General features: G+C 44.8%; 1 protein-coding gene across 1 annotated transcript in view; it reads left to right on the top strand.

The window, feature by feature from the left end:
* Positions 1–20,698, top strand: part of WDFY3 (WD repeat and FYVE domain containing 3) — a 176,241-nt gene that overhangs the window by 152,907 nt on the left and 2,636 nt on the right. The window contains exons 54-65 of the mRNA XM_054989609.1: positions 1,251–1,404; positions 1,637–1,728; positions 2,189–2,401; positions 8,152–8,299; positions 10,537–10,691; positions 11,285–11,443; positions 12,367–12,546; positions 14,168–14,350; positions 17,097–17,193; positions 18,013–18,345; positions 19,227–19,338; positions 20,119–20,316. Of these exons, the coding sequence (XP_054845584.1) occupies positions 1,251–1,404; positions 1,637–1,728; positions 2,189–2,401; positions 8,152–8,299; positions 10,537–10,691; positions 11,285–11,443; positions 12,367–12,546; positions 14,168–14,350; positions 17,097–17,193; positions 18,013–18,345; positions 19,227–19,338; positions 20,119–20,316 (2,024 nt within the window). The remainder of the gene's footprint in view (positions 1–1,250; positions 1,405–1,636; positions 1,729–2,188; positions 2,402–8,151; positions 8,300–10,536; positions 10,692–11,284; positions 11,444–12,366; positions 12,547–14,167; positions 14,351–17,096; positions 17,194–18,012; positions 18,346–19,226; positions 19,339–20,118; positions 20,317–20,698) is intronic.

The raw sequence follows: 20,698 nt of genomic DNA, 5'->3' as shown, positions 1-20,698 counted from the left end.
GGAACTTTCTGCACACAGAGCAGGTTCTCTGCCGCTGAGCCGTGGCCCCGACCCAGTGAAATCTGAAACACACAAGCATGGAATTTCTGATAATTTCATTATTTCTAAACTAGGTTCTTAACAAAAGACCATCAAGTTCTACAATTTATTTTTGAGTGCCCTGTGGGCTTTGAAGGATGTAATTCTGCTTAGGATTGCACTGTTAGTCGGTGAGACTACACTTCGGAGTAGGGCTTGTAAAAAAGTTGTTTTCTTCCTCCTCTTTCTTCCTGCCGTCCTTGCCTGAGATGTGGAGGGAAATTTGCATGCATTTGAGGGGGCTTGCCCCACTTGCCGCCGTTGTACCACCACTTAAGCTGTGCCCTTCTTCTTCCTACCTGCAGCTTGAGCCATGGATGGGGCGGTTCACTTTTGTGTTTGTATTCTGTCTCCCACACACCCTCCCTCCTCCCGGTCAGTTAGCTGCTTGTAACTCAGTCAGGAGTTTCTGGTCTATGTGGACTGAGCAGCCAAGCGCATAGATGAGATTCTTTTGATCACAGTCTGGAACCTTTAAAAAGGAAAAAATCCTCAGTCTCGAGTCACTAGAGCACAGGCACTGGAAAACCATGTCAAACCGCTAGAAGGTATTACAGAACGAATAAAACACACATGAGGTAAAGAGGTAAAGTTGCGCAGTCACGGGTGTTACCTTGGCATTACCTGCCCCTTGGAATGGACACAAGCCTGTAGAAAGTTTGAAAACAGAGGCTGGTCAAGACAGAATTCACTCCATTTGCCCCCTCTGTTCCCTAGCTGTTCACTTGGGCACTGCTGAGTGCTGATAGGATATCCAGACCTTTTAACCCTTCCTGTCTCAGCTGAGAGGATTAAATTTAACCTGTCATGAAACTGTGAGTGGATCCCCGCATGTGCTTTTCTTCCAATCCAATCAAGGTGAATGTTCCAACTTTTCATGCTGCTGCTGACAGTATCCAAACAGCCGTTTATCTTGCCCCTTCCTGTCAAGTGGGCAGATGTTCATTCCCATCCTGCCAATCTGTCTCCATAAAGGACACTCTTCTGCTCCAAGCCAGCAATCTGAGAAGTCTCTAGTTCCATTCCCAGTGGGAGAATGTTTGCTCTGACACCAGAGCCTCCCTGCTTATTCATTAAGGGATCTTTCTTGCATCTCTCTTGATTCAGAGTTGTGAGGAGCGGCACAGGCAATGCCCGCAGTGTAATGCAAATGTTTCTCCTTTCTTCCAAAGGGCGGCCACTTTGACCTGGCTGATAGAATGTTTCACAGCGTGCGTGAAGCCTGGTACTCAGCATCAAAGCACAACATGGCGGATGTCAAGGAGCTCATCCCAGAATTCTTCTACCTCCCAGAGTTATTGCTCAACTCCAACAACTTTGATTTAGGTGGGGAAAAACCATGTCCGACAGCATTACTGTTCCTTTCTGACACACACGCCGCTGAAAGATGGCGTTTAATAAGATGTATCATAAAGGCAGAACAGGAGAGCATACATTCAGGCCTAATATGGAATGCTTGCTTGAACTGCTCACTTACACTCCAGAGTCTCAGCCAAGCTACACCCTTTAAGTGCAACAAATTCTGCTTTACTAAAGATCTTTCTGTTTTGTTTTATAGGTTGCAAGCAGAACGGCACAAAACTTGGGGATGTAATACTTCCCCCATGGGCTAAAGGGGATCCCCGTGAATTTATCAGAGTTCATCGGGAGGTAATACCTTGTTCATAACATTCCTTGGTCAAGATCTTAAGCTTGTATTTGAGCAAAGACATTTCTAACTGATGTTTTTGCTCCGTGTACGCTGGATAAACCATTGAAATAATAGCTCTGATTTGGTTTGGTTAGTAGCCTTGGCTGCAGTGGGTTGGATCTAGTAAACGCTCCCCTCATAGAATCCCCCCCCCCCCGCAGCTCCCTGTGTCTTCCCCTCAGACTTTGGGAATGGTACAGGGAGCTCATCTTAAGCAGGAAATTACAACTTACTAGCCTCCATTTGATCCACACACATAGAAATATCTTCTGATTGCACAAGGGCACTTTTGGATCCAAGCCAGTGCCAACCATGAAATTTGTATTATTTGATGGAATTGGATATTCTAGATTTCACCCACTGCATTCTGAAGTGCTAACAGGTTGTGCTTGATTTTAACATACATACTTTAAATTACAGGCTTTGGAATGTGATTTTGTGAGTGCACACCTACACGAGTGGATTGATTTAATCTTTGGCTATAAACAGCAAGGACCTGCTGCAGTAGAAGCTGTGAATGTCTTCCATCACCTTTTCTATGAGGGGCAAGTGGACATATACAACATAAATGATCCATTAAAAGAAACAGCTACCATTGGATTCATTAATAACTTTGGGCAGATACCTAAGCAGGTAATGATGTTTCAATTTGGATTTGTTTGTGACTATGAAACAAAGTCAGTATGTGACAACATCCAAGCTTGATTACTGTTAGGCATTGTTTGTGGGGTTTCCCTTGAAGTCAGTTTAGAAATTTCATCTGATTCAGAATATGGTAGCCAAATTGATAACTGGGGTTAGTATCTTTCCCCAATTTTGCAAGAACTTTACTAGCACCGTGTTAAAGATAAAAGAAAAAGAAACTGGAAACTCACTGGCACATGTGTACAGGCTGCTGTGCTGTTTAACAGAAGGTGAGTCAGCAGTTTTTCTGACAGGTCTGCACCTGGATGATCACCTAGCTGGGTTGCATCAGCCCTGTGCTGATTGGCTGACTCTACCTCTCTCTATTGGCTGGCGGACAGTTAAAGGTCCAGCCACAATTCTGCACTTTGCTGATCTGCTCAGCTTGGTGCCTGGCGCAAGCTTTTGTTGCTCTAAACACGAAACTTTGGTGCTTGTGGAATTACCCTTAGGACTGGACTCTGGACTATCGCTCTGTCATTCTGTCAGGCTGTGGCTCTGCTGGTTACTGCAGTCTGCGTTTCGTATGCTGAGCATTTTTTGCGCTTGTATATATGGACTTGTAAATACACCCTCTGCACTACTTCTCACAACGTTTTTGGCTCCAGTGCTTTTGTTGTTGGGCGGGGCGCTTGGAAGCACTAATTAGAGACGGATTTTCCGTCACACCGTCCATTTTCAAGCATAGTTCAAATTTCTGGCATTGGCGTTAAGCACTGTGAACTGAGAGTATCTTAAAGATCACCTTTTATTCTTGTCTGGATGCTGTCATCCTGCAAGACGGATATATGATTCATCGTGCAAGACGGATATGTGAGCCACACTTTCTCAATGAGGAAATTAATCATCTAAACCACGCACTTCAGGCAAATGGCTACTCCAGAAATGAAATCCAAAGAGCAATCAAACCCAGGATGAATCAAACAACCAAGGAAAAACAATCTCCTACAGGAAAAGTGTTTTTGCCATATATCAAAGGAATTACTGATCAGATGGGAAAGCTTATGAAAAAGCATAACCTCCAAGCAGTATTCAGACCCACCCGAAAAATACAACAGATGCTACGATCAGCAAAAGACAGTAGAGACCCCCTCACCTCTGCAGGAGTATACCGTATACCCTGCAGCTGTGGACAAGTTTACATCGGGACCACAAAGCGTAGCATCCAGACAAGAATAAAAGAACATGAAAGACACTGCAGACTTGGACAACCGAAAAAATCAGCAGTGGCTGAACATAGCCTAACTCAAACAGGGCACAGTATCTTATTCCAGGACACCAAAATACTGGACAACACTTCCAACTACTTTGTCAGACTGCACAGGGAAGCCATTGAAATTCACAAGCATAAGCAAAACTTCAACAGGAAAGAAGAAACCTTAAGAATGAACAGAGCATGGTTTCCAGTTCTGAAAAACACCAGGCTAACAAAACACTCCACACCCGACAATAGCCCTGCAGAGAAGATTAGCACATCAAGCACCAATCCATATGCAAAAGAACCTCCTCAGGATACAGTGAAGCCTCCCGCCATTAGTATTCCACACCCTGGGAAACTCCTACAGGATGACTCAGCTCAGTCCCACCCCTCCTGAGTAGATATAAATGACCTGCCACATCTTTTCCACACTGTGACACTGAGAGATCTCTATCTTTTGGTGCTACACCTCTGAAGATGCCAGCCACAGCTGCTGGCGAAACGTCAGGAACTACAATGCCAAGACCACGGCAATACAGCCCGGAAAACCCACAACAACCATCGTTCTCCGGCCGTGAAAGCCTTCGACAATACATTTTTCCGATTGTCCAAAATTCTTTCATCTATGGAGCTTGCCGCTATTTTTATTCTCCTGTTTTTGATCAACATTAGCATTACATCATCTTCTCGGAAGGGTCATTTCAGTGTGCCTTCTGATTGCCTAACAAGCAGAGATTTTTTTCAGGGGGAACGTGGGGGAACGGAGTTCTGGAGCCTCTTGAAAATGGTCACATGGCTGGTGGCCCTGCCCCCTGATCTCCAGACAGAGGGGAGTTTAGATTGCCCTCCGCGCAGCTCAGCGACGCGGAGGGCAATCTAAATTCCCCTCTGTCTGGAGATCAGGGGGCGGGGCCACCAGCCATGTGACCATTTTCTCTGAGGGCAACCCACTGAGTCCTGCCACCTCTTTTCCCAGAAAAAAAGCCCTGCTAACAAGGCTTTGCATCCCTGTGACATGTTAGAAGTGGTTAACACTGGGATGTTACTGATTCATTATCCCATGATGCCCTGAGGGGTCTGGAAACAGCTGACATGCTTCCTGTGGGCTGTGGCTGTGAAATCCCACTCCCTGCCCACTCAGACAAGTATGCAGGAAAAACATTTTCTGTTCTAATACTAGTTAACTAGATCAGGGTTGATGGAACTTGGTTCAGTGAAAAACAAACCACTCCAGACACAACAGATTGTCTCCAGTTTAAATAGGGTTTCAAATAACCTTAATACACCATACAAAATTTTGTGTCTTACCTTGTTTCCCCATTTGTAGCCTTCTGCCGGCGTAACTTACCAATGAGTGAATTACCTGCCTCATAATTCAAATGAACATATAATCGGTCCTCAGCTGTTCAGGCTTTATTACCTATGTGTAAGCCTTGCTTTTTATCCTTAGTTGCCTGTCAAGAAGTATAGCATTTTTTCAGATGTCCTTCAATTATCTTTAAGATAAAAACTGATTTTGAGTGATGCCCAGAGTGTACTTATGTTAAAGACACAGGACAGAGACAGCCACTCGAAAGCAGTAACATTTTTCTCCCATTTGCGTGCCAGAGGCTAGAAGGCTACTTTCAAACACACAGGAAACTGTTAGATTTTTGTTTTCTTGTACAGCAGTTCCCCTGGCCAAATAGGAAAGTGATTTTAAAATGCAGAAGAGTTTTAAAAGCATTTTCAAGTGCCTCAGGTTATTCTTTGTATCCTAGCTGTCATTTATATTCTTTTTTAAAAGTCTGATGCAAATTTTTGTGTCCTTCAGCTGAATAGATTAGAGTCGTTCTTCAGTCCCTCTTGTTGCAGCATTTTGTCTCACTCATTTTGTCTGTAAAATGATCTTTCAGTTCTCCAGAAAAAGGATCAATTAATACAGTACAAAGGGAATTGAAACAATCCATTCAAAATCTTTTTTTATTATGTCCCTTTAAAATAATTGCTAAAAATACAAAACAATTATGCAGATACACTGATGGCAATAGAAACAAATGTACAGATTTTTGATTCAAATGGAAAGATGCATAAATACTGTATAAATATTGATTGCAAGGTAGTGACTACTTAGAAGTTGTTGAATGCATTTTTGACCATTAGGTCATCAGGGATTCATAGTTAGAACTTACAACAGGTCTTGTTTGAAGTCCCTTCTATTAAAATGCATGCAGTCCTTTAGCAGGATCTTTCTAATGCTAAATACGGTTCAGAGTTGCAGAGGCCAGGACCTGCATGTCGTCAGGGTTTCTCCATGCAAAATTCAATCCGAGAAAATTGTAGAGAGTTAGCGGTATAAATTCTCAGTGATAGAAACTGTCTCATTCTGGATCAGTTGAAGTTCCAAACAGTCTTCAAGGATAGCTCCACGTGGTTAGAATAGTCAAGCTGAGCGTTGCCAGAATAGTCAACGCCGTGGCCAAGTCTCTTTTCCTCTAGAACAGGGCACGTCTGCAAATCCGCCAAAATGAAAAGAATGTGCTCCTGGTAAAAAGCAGGCACGTGGATATCCAAATCCAGCAGTGGTAAGAGTTAGCCATCCAGCCTACCACTCCAGAGCCCCATTCCCAATGTTGTAGTGGAATTAGTGAAAAGCAGTGTCCCCTACTTCCGTCCTGTGTAGGCTGTCTTTAAAGACCCTTCAGTCTCGTTCCACCTCTACTGGCTTCTAATTTGCTTCTGTCATGACCCCTTCTGACCAGCCCAGTGAATCTGAGGAAAAGCCTGAGGAACCAAGGTCAGGGAACCAGAAGGGCCAGCGGGGTCAGGGAGGGCCTGACGCTGCAGAGGCACCTGCTGCACCAGAGGCCACCCTGCCAGAGCCTGCAAGCGAGCCCTTGTCACCAGCTGCTGAGATAACAATTAGGCCTCCACCAGGCAGGATACCCATAGCCCCTCTGGTCCCATGTCCACTCTGCAAGAGCAGCTTCAGCAGAAGGACTGGTCTGAGCTAGTGCAAAGGAGGCAAAGTGCCAGACTGGCAACATGCAGTCCCAGCCTAGATCCAGAACGGGGCTCTGGGAGCAGGACTTCTTTGCCACATCCTGACCAAAGCACAGCACAGGCTCAAGGGTTCCACACCTGCCAGCAAGTGCGGCTGAGCCAGATCAACTCCCAGCCTATTTAGGCTAAGGCTTGGGAAAGCTGCATTTCTAGATCAGCCAGTCCACTTTTTACAAGTCCTATGCAACAGGCTCCCTGCCTTCAGCTCCAAGCCCCAAGCTCCAGCCTAGCCAGCCAGGCATCAGTCCTTACTCCTGAGGAGTCTAGGCCCAGCCCTCCTGCAGAGCCCAGGAATGCTCTCGAGATCAATTCAAGGTGCTGCTATTTACCTTTAAAGCCCTGTATGTCTTATCTTAAAGACTGCCAACTTCCATATGAACTTACCCTACCACTACAACCAATTTCAGGGGCCCTGCTTTAGGTGCCCTTGCTATTTGAGGCTAGATAGGTGGCAACACAAGAAAGGGTCCCCTTGGTTGCTACCCCAAGTTATGGCATTCCTACCCCAGGTCTTTCACCAGCATGTCAAGACTTCTGTTCTGATGGGCGTTCCCTCACTGACCCTGTTTCCTGTTTGTGTTCTGATTAGGGGGGTGTACACACATACACAGAAGTTTGTTTTAATGTTTTTGCTTGTTCATTGCTTTGGGGATCCTAAATTGGACAACATACAAATGTTTTAAATGAAAAAGATAAAGATACCATGGTAGATGTTACTGAAAAAAGTAGTGGGAGATTCAAGAGGATCAGCAGTATCATGCTCCCCCGTTTCTCCCTTCAGCTGCCTTCCATGACAAACATACTGCGGCCCCAAATCATATGCAAGACTGAAATGGGATTCAGTTCATTTTGTTTATATTTATTTAAATTTATATACCTTGCGTTTCTGTTAGCTTGTTCAAAATGGCTTTATAAACTCAAGATTGAGTCACTCTGAATTGGCGGTGGTGGAGGAGAGTGCCCTCAAGTCATAGCTGACTTATGGCGACCCCTGGTGGGATTTTCATGGCAAGAGACTAATAGAGGTGGTTTGCCATTGCCTGCCTCTGCAACCCTGGTCTTTCTTGGAGGTCTCCCATCCAGATATTATCCAAGGCTGACCCTCCTTAGCTGATGAGGTTGGGCTTGCCTGAGCTATCCGGGTCAAGGTACTTTGAATTAGTACAAAACAGGAAAAAATGAGGGCTGGATCCTTCTGCTTGAAATGGATGATATCTGATGGTCGCAGCTGGGCTAGCAAATGACAGTGGTGGTCCCTCCCTCTTCCAGTGGCAGTTAATGTCCTTGTACCAGTAGCAGGAAAGACAACATCATCTATTTCATCCAAAAGCATCGGCTTCCCATTAGATTACGTGTTTTGCAATGAACCTCATGGGCTGATCTTTGGAAAGTGCTAATCCTGTAGCAAAGTATCTGTGATCTTGCTGCTGAGCCTGTATTGTGTTCTCTCTTACCGCAGTTGTTTAAGAAACCTCATCCACCAAAGCGAGTGAGAAGCCGAATGAATGGGGATTTAACTGGGATTTCTGTCCCACCCGGTGCTGCAAGCGACAAGATCTTCTTCCATCACTTAGACAACCTCAGGCCTTCCCTTGCACCAGTAAAAGGTACAAGCATTATCATTTTTGCTTGCTGTTGGTTTTGCTTGATGATATCTTTTAATACATTCTGTCTCAGTAGAGCCTGTGTTCAGTGAAAGACTTGAAATTAAATTTGAATCTCCTGTGCCACCTAACATTTGGTATAGCCTATTGGAATGAGGGCGTATGCTCATAAAGCTGAACAAGCATAAGCAAGGTCTGAATCATAAGTTGGATCCCACGGAAGATTTCCGTGTGAGCCACAGTCCTAGCAGAAGTGCTAAAATTACTCCTTGCCCTCTGCATGCGCAGAGTAAAAAGCTATTGTATCTCCGCTATCTTTTCCATATGCCCTAGCCATAGAACATAGTGTTTCTTCTGATATGATTTCATTTAATTTGTTTTTGAAATTCTGTTAGCCATCTCTACATTCCTCTGCTCCCTATGTACATTGTTATTTTCATTGTGTCAAAGCACTGTGTGTTGCTGCAGCTCTCGCTGTATTGCTTGCACTGAACAACACTGAATGCACTTTCCTTTCTTCATACAAATCACTGGATCCAACCCAATCATTATCTCTCAAAACTGAACATAAGAGCCCTACTGGATCAGACCAGTGGTCCATCTAGTCCAGCAACCTGTCTCACACAATGGCCAACCGGTTACTCTGTAGGGCCAGCAATAGGACACAGAGGTGGAAGCTTTCCTCTGAGGATGCCTCCTGGCCCTGATATTTAAAGGATGACTGCCTCTGAATGTGGAGGTTCAACTGGGAAGGGATGAATGCATGGAAATGGGCTGTGCTTGCATAGACCCCTATTTAAATTTGGTTTCACAATGCCTTAGATGCCTAGTGTGCATTCATTCTCTGGAGTTAGGCCATGCCTCTACAGGATTCAGTATACATGTATTACAAACTATTTTTGTTCATCTTATCTCCTCTGGTTGCTTTTAGCACATTAGAGCACACACTGAATCATTGACAAGGTTGAGATTGCACATGGCTGGTGACTGCAAGGTGACTGGACTCCTTGTAATTAAAGCAGTACTCATGTGTGGCTTGTAGGGGTGTGCGATTCAGGTTTTGGATTCGGATAAAGTACCCGAATCTGACCCGATTCGCAATGATTTGGGATTTCCGAATTGGGCCCAGCATGCTTCCCCCCTCACTTCAGTATGCTCTGAATCTTTATGGAGCATACCGAAGCAATACCCAAAAGCTGCTTCGGCTTTCGGGGTATTACAGAACATATCCCCGCTTCGGGTAAATATGAAGCAGGAAAACCGAATTTTTTCCAGATGCACACCCCTAGTGGCCTGTATTAATTCGCAGCCCAAAACATAACATCTTTCACTCACCCCTGTGCTGCAACATAATACAGATTAAGAACAGATTCCTCATTCACAGTACTGGCTGAGAAATGTCTGATGCTTGTGGCAGTCACAATGGCTGAGTATTGATAATAATTCCAGAGGAGCAGCCATGTTAGTTTGTTGCAGAAAAAGTAAGTAGGAGTCTAAAGGCGCCTTCAGGAATGGCAATTCCAGCATAAGCTTTTTGAAGATCAAATGCATCTGAAGAACACATGAAGCTGCCTTATACTGAATCAGACCATTGGTCTATCAAAGTCAGTGCTGTCTACTTGGACTGGCAACAGCTCTTCAGGGTCTCAGGTTAGAAGTCTTTCATATCACCTACTGAGCTGATCCTTTTATCTGGAGACGCTGGGTATAGAACCCGGGATATTCTGCGTACAAAGTAGATGCTCTACCACTGAGCCACAGCCCCTCCACATGCAGATGCAGGAATAAAATCTTATTAACCATTAAGGTGCCACTAGACTCCTGTTTATTTAAGTATCCTTGAGTCTTCTATTCAGTTGCTGGTTGAGAGGTTGTAGTGTATAGCAAAAATGAACACTGTATTGTCGAAGGCTTTCACGGCCGGAGAACGATGGTTGTTGGGGGTTTTCCGGGCTGTATTGCCGTGGTCTTGGCATTGTAGTTCCTGACGTTTCGCCAGCAGCTGTGGCTGGCATCTTCAGAGGTGTAGCACCAAAAGACAGAGAACACTGTTAAAGCTCCATGAGGGCTTTTAATAATGTACGTATGTTTCTCAGGAAAATAGTAGCAAAATGTCTTGATATTTGTCCTGCAGTAGGCTAGTCATAGTATTTACTGAATCTCAGACAGAGGGAAATTTTTTCTAAACTGAGATTTGTGTCTGCTGTTCACCACCTCTGCCTCTTTTATTCCTTGAACAGAGCTTAAGGAGCCCGTAGGGCAAATAGTATGCACTGACAAAGGAATTCTGGCAGTAGAACAGAATAAAGTGCTCATCCCACCAGCCTGGAATAAAACATTCGCTTGGGGTTACGCAGATCTCAGCTGCAGGCTAGGAGCCTATGAATCAGACAAGGTTTGTATCTTGAAACTCTGTGCTGCTTCCACTGAATGTTAACTTTAACTTATGATGTTGATGATGGAAAAATTATTGCTTAATGTGCTTTTGCCATATTGTTAAACTGAAGAAGAGAGGGGAAAGCCAGTGGTTCCTAATGGACAGGTCTTATACATTTCATATCTTGAAATTCACCCATATCATTGGTTAGAGCACCATCTTGCAAATAGTAAAAAATCCAGAAGATTTTAATTAGGAAGCAGGAAACGGAGGAGTCCCCTCCCTACTATTTACCTATGTCCTTTCCCCACTTCCTCCCTGGGTTTGGCTTCCTCTCCGCAATCACAGAACTTGTTTCAGAACCTTGGTATGGGGTTAGAACTTAAAAGATCATTGCTGCCACTTGGAGAAGAAGAAACCTAGCTCAAAGATGGTGGGACCAAAGTGTAGGCAAAGTGTTGCCCTCTTTCCCTTCCCATAGTTGGGTCTTGAGTTTTTTTATACATTGCATCATTGCCTTTCTCCAAATTGGTTCTTTCTGTGACAGACACACCGTGTTTAAATGCCCGCTACTCAGGATGTTGACCCAGGCTTTGTTCAACCTTTTTTAGGCAGTGATTGTTTATGAATGCCTATCAGAATGGGGACAGGTTCTCTGTGCAATCTGCCCAAATCCCAAACTGGTCATCACTGGAGGAACCAGCACAGTTGTTTGTGTATGGGAAATGGGCAACTCCAAGGAAAAAGCCAAAGCACTCACTCTTAAGCAGGCAAGTATTTATTTCCGTATGTTTTATTATCTTTTAATTAGTTATTTTATACCCTGCCTTTCTTGCCAATGGGGACCCAAAGTGGTTTAAATCATTCTCCTCCGTTTATTTTATCCTCACAACAACCGTGTGAGGTAGGTTAAGCCAGGAGTGTGTGCCTGGCTCAAGGTCACTCCGCAAGCTTTCCTGGCACAGTGGGGATTTGAACCTAGGTCTTCCGGTGCTGCTCTGATACTCTAACCACTCTACAATACTGGCTCTCCATGGAAGCAGAAGCCTAGTATTGGTTGTTGACCCGTGAAATGAAACCTACGAGAAAGTGTTTGTCCTACCATTGGCACATGGACAGACTGCTAAAATGTGTTTGGGAGAAGGGACAGGAGTGCTCCGGGTACTGTCGGATCTCTAGAAAGCTCTGCACGGTCCCATGTTCAGATGATTGTGCAAATCGCAGCTGTTTCTCGAAGTACAACCCAGTCGGATGTCTTTCCATCCACTTTGATGCCTTTCTTCTTGTAGCGTTTTCTAGGCGATGAATGTGTGTTAGGGGTCATACTTGGGTAAGGGGCCTGTTTTGAGCTTCCTGTACTAAACCCTTTCTTGATGAGTTCTTTGAAGATTTCCTTGGGTAGAATTCACCAGGCACATTCTCTGTTAATTTCATTGACGCTCGCCTGGGAAATTCCTTCTTATGCAATTAGAGTTTGCATGGCAGTGGTGCTCTGGTGTATGGCATCCGCTGCCACTATATTCTCTTTCCTGTGTTGCTCAAAAACCATATTTATCTTGCCATTATACACAAGTAATAATGTATTGTTTCTCGGTCATGTTTTGCCTCCCATTTCTCCAAAGAAAAACAGATCTGTTGTCTGTCCCTGCAAATGTTTTGGCGGGCATCACGTTCTCTTCTGCTTTCCTTTTAGGCTCTGCTCGGCCATACAGAGACAGTCACATGTTTAACAGCCTCACTAGCCTACCACATCATTGTGAGTGGATCCCGTGACCGTACCTGCATCATCTGGGATTTGAATAAACTCTCCTTCCTAACCCAGCTTCGAGGTCACCGGGCCCCCGTTTCAGCACTCTGCATTAACGAACTAACGGTACGAACCGACACACATCGGCAAAGCATCTGTAGTAGGAATGGCTTTCCAGAAAATCTCACTGGCTGCTGCTTTTTTCAGCTATCCTACTTAGAAAATAATGTATGGCTTTTTTAAAACCAGCACTGAAGAGAGATATGTGGTCCAAAATAATAATGAGAGGATGGTCTTGGACACAAGAACGTAAGAAGAGCCCTGCTGGATCAGACCAGTGGGAGATCTAGTCCAGCATCCTGTCTCACACCGTGGCCAACCTGTTACTCTGAAGGTCAACAATAGGGCATAGATATCAAGGCCTTCCTCTGATGTTTCCTAGCACTGGCATTCAGAGGTTTACTGCCTCAAAACGTAGAGGTTCCCTGTACTCAGCCTGGCTAGTAGCCACTGACAGACCTGTCTTCCATGAATCTGTCCAATCCCTTCTATGCCTGTGGCCATTACTACATCCTCTGGCATTGAATTTCACATCTGAATCACTTGTGTAAATAAAGTTGTGTGTCGTTAAATGAAAACATCAGAAAAGTCCCACTTGGGCTTTTTGACAGCAAGGAAAGCCACTTTATAAACATTAAAAAGAGGGGTATAAATTTTTGTAAAATAAGTAACGCATTAATTGGCTAAAGTTGCATACTGTCTGTTTCTAGAAGCTGAGCAGAGAATGGCTTTCCTCATCTGAAAACACTGCCATTCTCCCAGAGGAGTTCGCCGTGTTAGTCTGTAGCTGCAAAATAGTGAAGAGTCCAATAGCACTTTTAAGACGAACCAACTTTATTGTAGCATAAACTTTCAGGAACCACAGCTCTCTTCGTCAGATGCATCTGACGAAGAGAGCTATGGTTCTCAAAAGTTTTTGCTACAATAAAGTTGGTTAGCCTTATAGGTGCTACTGGACTCATTGCCATTCTTGCGACTGAATTGTGTTAGCTTCGAGGCTAGGGAGCTTGGCTGTGCTGAGTACAGAGGCTCCCTTAATGCATTACAGTATTGGCATGGGAGTTGCTTCCCTACAACTTCCGCCCACAGCGTCTGAACACACGAAGCTGCCTGATGGTGAGTCAGGACCATTGTCCACCAAGGTCTGTATTGTACACTCTGGCCGTGGCTCTGCAGGGTTTCAGGTTAAGGTCTTTCATAGAATCTCCTGCTTCCTGATCCTTTTTGTGGAGATGGCGGGACTTTCTGCCTATAAAGCAGATGCCATTCTTTTAGGAGAGGGCTGTGAATCGGTGGTAAAACAGCACATGTGTGGGGCCAGTTCAGTGGCTTTTCCCAATGTCACGTCCCTAGGCCCAAGCCACAATCAGCGAAGAATGGCTTTTGTGACTGGCCCTGCCTATATGATGATGGCCTTTCCCATGTGACTGCAGCTATGTATGAAAAGCATTCAGTTTGTCTTGAATTATAATGTAACCACCTGACTACACAGCCAAACCTGACCAAGTCTTGAGTAAGTTGGGGATTCTTGAGCTGCCAACCCAACTTTGCTTGATGCCTTCAGAAACTTGGGATTCTCCCCACTCCCCTTTGAGGACACAATTTATGTTGGCTATCGCCCTAACTCTTGTCTCGGGGTTTTCTTTTTAGACCTAATCATGTTTAGAACTTGTTTTCTCTTTTCCAGGGTGATATTGTATCCTGTGCTGGCACTTACATCCATGTATGGAGCATTAATGGGAATCCCATAGTGAGCGTGAACACTTTCACTGGACGCAGCCAGCAGATCCTGTGTTGCTGCATGTCCGAAATGAATGAATGGGATACTCAGAATGTTATTGTGACCGGGCATTCGGATGGGGTAGTCCGAGTAAGTATCAGTGACGGCGCTGAAATAAATATATAGAAGAGCCGCATTTCTCTCTTAAAACTTGATGTTGTGGGATAGCTTACACGTTCCTCTTCCTACTGTTCATACCGTCACCTCCCGCCTGAGACCACCGTGATCTTGGCTGACAGTTGCATACGCAGATGAAAGAAACAGTAACCAAATCCCCATAATAATCTTTTAAAAATGTGTCATGAAATCCCTTGTATAGAATTTCCAGGGACTTATTCCAAATTGCAGCTCCTTACCTGTTCAGGTAACTAGTAGCTTCAAAGACCATGTTCTAGAGACATGGGTTTGGGCATACAGCAGAAACGGAGTAAGGATTATAATACGCTTTTAGCTGCTGAATCAATGTTAATATAAATGGTAATATCACTTTTTGCATATGATGAGCTTGCCCAAGCCTTCATGAGTAGGAAGGGCAATAAATGTAAGGCTATACATTTAAATATACATTACAGTGCTGTTGAGATTGTACACATATTCTTTTCCTTTTGAAGATAGTTTTCTTTTAATTACTAGATTGAATCGGTAATGGTTTATTACGTTTTTCCAATGTTCCTCTGTAGCTTTTAAAATGACAGTTTGGTTTTAATAAAAAATTAGTGTCTTGACATTGCCAGAGATGTGAAGTAACATTAAGGCCTAATTCTCTCAAACAGCCTAGGAGGCAATTAAACTTGTGCCTGGCTGTACCAGTAAGTGGGAGTTCATATATGATTGAATGGCATGGTGGAGAGTGCCCTCAAGTCATAGCTGTCTTACAGCGACCCCTGGTGGGGTTTTCAAGGCAAGAGACTAACAGAGGTGGTTTGCCATTGCCTGCCTCTGCAACCCTGGCCTTCACTGGAGGTCTCCCATCCAATTGCTAACCAAGGCTGACCCTGCTTAGTTTCTGAGACCTGAAGAGATCAGGCTCACCTGGGCTATCCAGGTCAGGGCATATGACTGAATACTCTATCAGACATACACAACAAAACCTAACCCTTCACAAAAGTATCATATTGGGGGGAAAGCATGCTGGCTTATTTATTCCCCATTTTTGTACACAGGAGCATTCAATCATGTGAGCTCTTACTTGTTGTCTTAAGTGGTTCAGGCCAAAAACTAAACCTGAGAGGTGAATTTGGTGAGGAATCCATGAATGGACTCTTCTGCAGTATTAGATTAAGTGCCTTGCGCAGCTCAGCCCCATACAGTGGGTAGTGCTGCAGTCCGGAATGCTCAACTGGGTGCATTCCTCCTGCTGCCTCCAGTGCTTGTCAGTCTTCTGGGATTAGAGCGAAGTCTTTTGCAAAACAGAAGGCTTTAGACCTTGTGTGTTAGAAACAGTGGATGGGAGCATCTGAGCCCTGTCCTCACCTCCTTTTTGGGGGGCACTTCTCTGGATTTTCCATGTTGCGTTTTGTAAGCAGAGACTAACATTATGCCTCGGCTTTTTTATGGGCAAAGACCTACAAAGATACCTGCCCAGAATCACTTTAGACTTTGGAATGCCGAGGGGGATTCAAGAAAGACCACTCAAGCTTCAAAAGTACTTAAATAACAGCAGCAGCAACAAAAACATTCAATTTATATTCCAACCTTCAGGACAACTTAACACCCACCTAGAGCGGTTTACAAAGTGTGTTATTTTTATGCTCACAACAATCATCCTGTGAGGTGGGTGGGGCTGAAAGAGCTCTAAGAGAGCTGTGACTGGCCCAAGGTCACCCAGCTGGCTTCAAGCGGAGGAGTGGGGAATCAGACCTGGTAGTCTAAAGTTCCGATGGGCTGGTGGAATTCTTTGTATAGTTTTTTGGATTCTGGTTATACTTGGTCCCTTTTTAAAAAAAAAAGCCTACAGAGGTATGTATTTTTAAAATTCGCTGCTTTTAATATGCCAAGACAGGATCTAGACATTTTTGATGGCTTATATATTTTAGGCAGCCATTATTAACAGGTTACACTCAAAAGGGTGAAGGGATACATTCTCACAGTACAAGATTCTCAGGTTGCCCAACTCAGCTGCTGGGTTTCCTCATTCATAGTTTTTCCAAGACAGTTGTCCAGACAGAGGCTCCAGATAGTACAGCTATAACTTTGGTTTAGTCAAGGGGTTTTATTGCATCATTTCCCCACAGTTTATATCCTGGAATAATCTTGAGTGTCAGCTTTCAGACTACATGTTGAAATTATATTGTGCGCAGCGCACTTGAACAGTGATTACAAATATTTTTGATTGGTTAACATTCTCTTCGCCAAAAAGTATGTACGACCTACGCTGAGCAATTAAATAATAGTTGAAAAGGTGAGAGAAGCTCCTTTTCTAACAGCCTGAATTAAGTGCGTCACCGGCCACTTATTTTCCAGCAAATCTCTCTATGTCTCCCGTAGTAATTTTTAAAACTTTTAAGTTGTTCTAGATGTTCTCGCAAAAGCTAATCTGCTGATTCTGTTCTGTGGGCAGTAAGATCTTGTTTACTTTGTACAGCCTCTAATTTAAAACAAACCTTGATAATAACAAACAGTAGACAGTTTATACAAGACAAACTTGTTGGAGAACGTATGGTACATAAATTCTTAAATCGGTAAACTTTCAGCATCCAGTATGCCTTTGAGCGAGCAAAATGAGAAATATCTGACTTTAGGTCAAGACTGAACTAAAGGCCTTCAGCATAAAATGAAATATGAATAGGTGCCAAAGCCCAGGTCTGCTAACCACACTTTGATCTGGTTTTCCTAGTTCTGGCGAATGGAGTTTCTGCAGGTCCCAGAAACGCCTGCACCAGAACCAGCGGAGGTGCTCGAGATACAGGAAGAGTGTCCAGAGACACAAATAGGTGATTATGATATTATCGTCTATTTTTATTTTTCCAGCTATGATTTGCTCAAGTGTAAAATAGAAACTCTAATGATGCATGTTCAGAATATAGCTGCCAGGGGTGGGGAGTGAACTGCGTACGTGCTGAACGACTCGAACATCTGAAGGAAGGGAGTGGAGGAGGATTTCTAAAGGCCTTGCCCCTTTCGGGGCTCAGGCATTAACTGGAGGCTTTCCTCTCTTGTGTAATTTAGAAGTGAAGGGCAGAGAACAGTTCCTACCTGCTAGATCATGTACCAAGGTGCTGCAGCCTATCAGGAAATAAGCAGGCATAGTCATCCTTTGGGGGCATGGGGGGAGGCCAGAGCTGAGGTAGAGGGAACAGCTAGGGGCCCGGCAAGAGGACCTGGGTTTGGGGCTTTCATGGAGTGGTGTCAGAGCCCAGCATAGTTTTAGCCCAGAGCTTTTCAGTCTCTCCCCAGCGGCACAAATGACAGCTACAATCACACCCCCTCCATCTTAGCTTGCAGTAACAGGCTAATTACTTGGAGAACTTGCAAACGTGTCCTTGGTTGCAAAGAAGCAGGAAAAAGCGGGGCTTTTCTTTAAATGCAGTTCGCCTGCTTTTTGAAATTTGCCCTTCTCCTTAGTGACCAGCTTGAGCTGAACATGAAAGCAGGGGCTGGGGGTAGCCATGCCTTATTTCCATGTAGTGATGAAACTATCAAGGAAAATAATTCTCTCCATCCTCCCCAAATGGGACTGTGTGAATCTGGCAGTGTGTGTTATGGGGCTGGGCAGAATGTGAGCCGAGGTTGTTTCTTTGCATTGTGTATAGCAGGGCAGGAAGCCCCGGATGAGGAGAGCAGTGACTCGGAAGCAGAAGAGCAGGGCCTCAGCCAGGACCCCAAGCTGCAGGAGGCCCCGAACCAGCAAGGGGGCACCAGCCACAGGCCTCGGTCGGCCTCAAGCCGAGCTACAGCTGCATGGTCGGCCGACAGCAGCTCTGATGACTCGAGGCGTTGGTCTGACCAGCTCAGCTTGGACGAGAAGGAGGGTTTCATCTTTGTGAACTACTCTGATGGGCAGGCAAAGGGATACCCCCACCCTCAGGCTAACCACCCACATCCCAACCAGGGGGAATTACGGCATTACAGCAAGCTCAAGCCAGGTACAGCAATTCCCCTTTGTAATACTGAACGAAAAATCTGGGTATTTTGGGATGCTTGCGGGATCCTGGGAAGTGCAGGCTCTTCCTGAGCAGTGCTTTCCTGGCTGAAGGCCAACCCAGACACGATGCTTGGAGTTCTGTAAATGGGATCTCAGAGCAGATATTTCTATGCAAGATTAGTGGAGGCAATTTCAGTCAGGAGCATGAGGCAAGGGCAAATTTTCCAGACCCGAGACAGCTCCCAGAGCCACTGTTTGTTCTGCTGGGGAAGCAAGCAAGTGCTGATTTGGGTACTTGCATGTTTGTCCCAGCTGGCAAGTAGTGGCTGCCTGGGGCTGTTTCCGTTCAGAAAGAGCCTTAATTAGGCCTTGCTCTCCTGACCAGAACCTTATAGGCGGTATGGAACTTTAAAAGCTTCTGGCAGTTCAGTTCACATGCTGAAAGCTGAAGCATTTTCAGGAGGGGGTGAGAGAATTGCACTTGCACTCAGATGTACATATTGAGACAAAGTTAGGCCATCGGGCGAAAGGGGGGTCACGCTGTCTCCACATTTGAAAGCAAAATCAGCAGTGTGGTTCAGATTGTGGGGTGTGCCCTCAACTCATTTCCTATAGATGACTCCTGTTTTAAACTTATTCGGGGAAACTTATAGAAGCAGGGTGCTCTTATCCATCAGTGCAGTTTGGTTTTCATTCCTCTTTCTTTGTATCAGAACAAAATTCTCGAGTTGAGCATCCTTCAGAGTTGTGCAAGTTTGAACAAGAACTGTAGCTTTTCTGCTTACCTGCAAATCAAACTTGCATCACAGAAACGTCATGGATCAATAGTTCATGCCCTGATCCAGTGTGGATCTTCACAATGTGGATCTTTTTGTTTCATAGGCTACAGGTGGGAGCGTCAGCTAGTATTTAGGAGCAAGCTAACTATGCACACCGCCTTTGATCGCAAGGACAACGCACATCCGGCCGAGATCACAGCATTAGGCATTTCCAAGTGAGTGCATTGCTCTCTGTCAGTGTGTGTGTGTGTGTCTTCAAAATGATGCAACACCAGTGATGTAGGCATCAGAAACAAAAACACAGACTGGCTGCATATTTAATCCATTCTTGTGATCCAATCAGGAATATTGGCTTCTGGTTGAAAATAGCTTTTAAATGATCGAGCACACTCTCTGTAGCTTATAGGTCTGTTGGTGACAATTAGGCATGATGGCTAGTTAGAGCCATCAAGTTTGGAGGCAGTATGCTTCCGTGTACCAAAGTGGGGGGGGGGGCGCAAAGGGGCCATCACCACAATGCCCCTGCTTGTGAGATTCAAGAGACATTTGGTGGGCAAGCACTGGAAGCAGAAAGCTTCGGTGGGTGGGCCTGTTGATCTGATTTGATAAAGCCTATTATCTTCAAGCTTTCTATGTGAAATGGGGAGGTGATGGGGAAAGCATCCCTTCATTTGCTAACCTGCTCCTTGTCAGCCATGAGACTAAGTGGAAGGTGCAAACTGGCATTGAGAGCCAGTTTGCTGTAGTGGATAAGAGTGTGGGGCTCTAACCTGGAGAACCGGGTTTGATTCCCCGCTCCTCCACTTGAAGCCAGCTGGATGACCTTGGGTCAATCACAGCTTCTAGGAGCTCTCTCAGCCCCACCCACCTCACAGGGTGATTATTGTTGTGGGGATAATAAGGACGTACTTTGTATACCACTGAGTGGGCATTAAGTTGTCCTGAAGGGCAGTATATAAATTGAATATTATTGTTGTTACTATTATCTTTTGCAGAGACCACAGCAGGATTCTTGTAGGCGACAGCAGAGGCAGAGTGTTCAGCTGGTCGGTGAGTGACCAACCCGGTCGTTCTGCAGCAGACCACTGGGTGAAAGACGAGGGAGGAGACAGTTGTTCCAGCTGCTCTGTCCGGTTCTCTCTCACTGAAAGACGTCACCACTGCAGGAACTGTGGGCAGCTCTTTTGTCAGAAGTAAGACCTAGCTTTGCTCTCCTGTAGGCTTGTTAACAAGCAAGTTGCTCACAGCTTCATAACAATAGCCAACCCAAGGCCCCTTCATTCATACCAGGTATTTTCTGTCTTTCCCCCTCACACTCATTCAGTGTGATTTTTTTCCTAGGTGACTAAGCACATTCTTATTTAGAGGTAAATGTTAATAATTTCACCAATTGTCCTGTAGTGGAAATGGACAGAAATAGTGGCATAATTCCCAGAAGCTCAGAGAAACAGGATTACTTAATGTCTCTGACATTAAGTTAGGAAACTTGATAAGCTGTTCGATCTGTGTTTAATTTGTAAAGGTGAAATCCATTTTACGAGAAACAGCAAGATACCACTTTGTTCACACTCAGGG

The sequence above is a fragment of the Eublepharis macularius genome, chromosome 10, assembly GCF_028583425.1.
Source record: "Eublepharis macularius isolate TG4126 chromosome 10, MPM_Emac_v1.0, whole genome shotgun sequence".
NCBI classification, from domain to species: Eukaryota; Metazoa; Chordata; class Lepidosauria; order Squamata; family Eublepharidae; genus Eublepharis; species Eublepharis macularius.
Note: the sequence above shows the minus strand (reverse complement) of the source record. Positions and strands in the feature narration are given on the sequence as shown.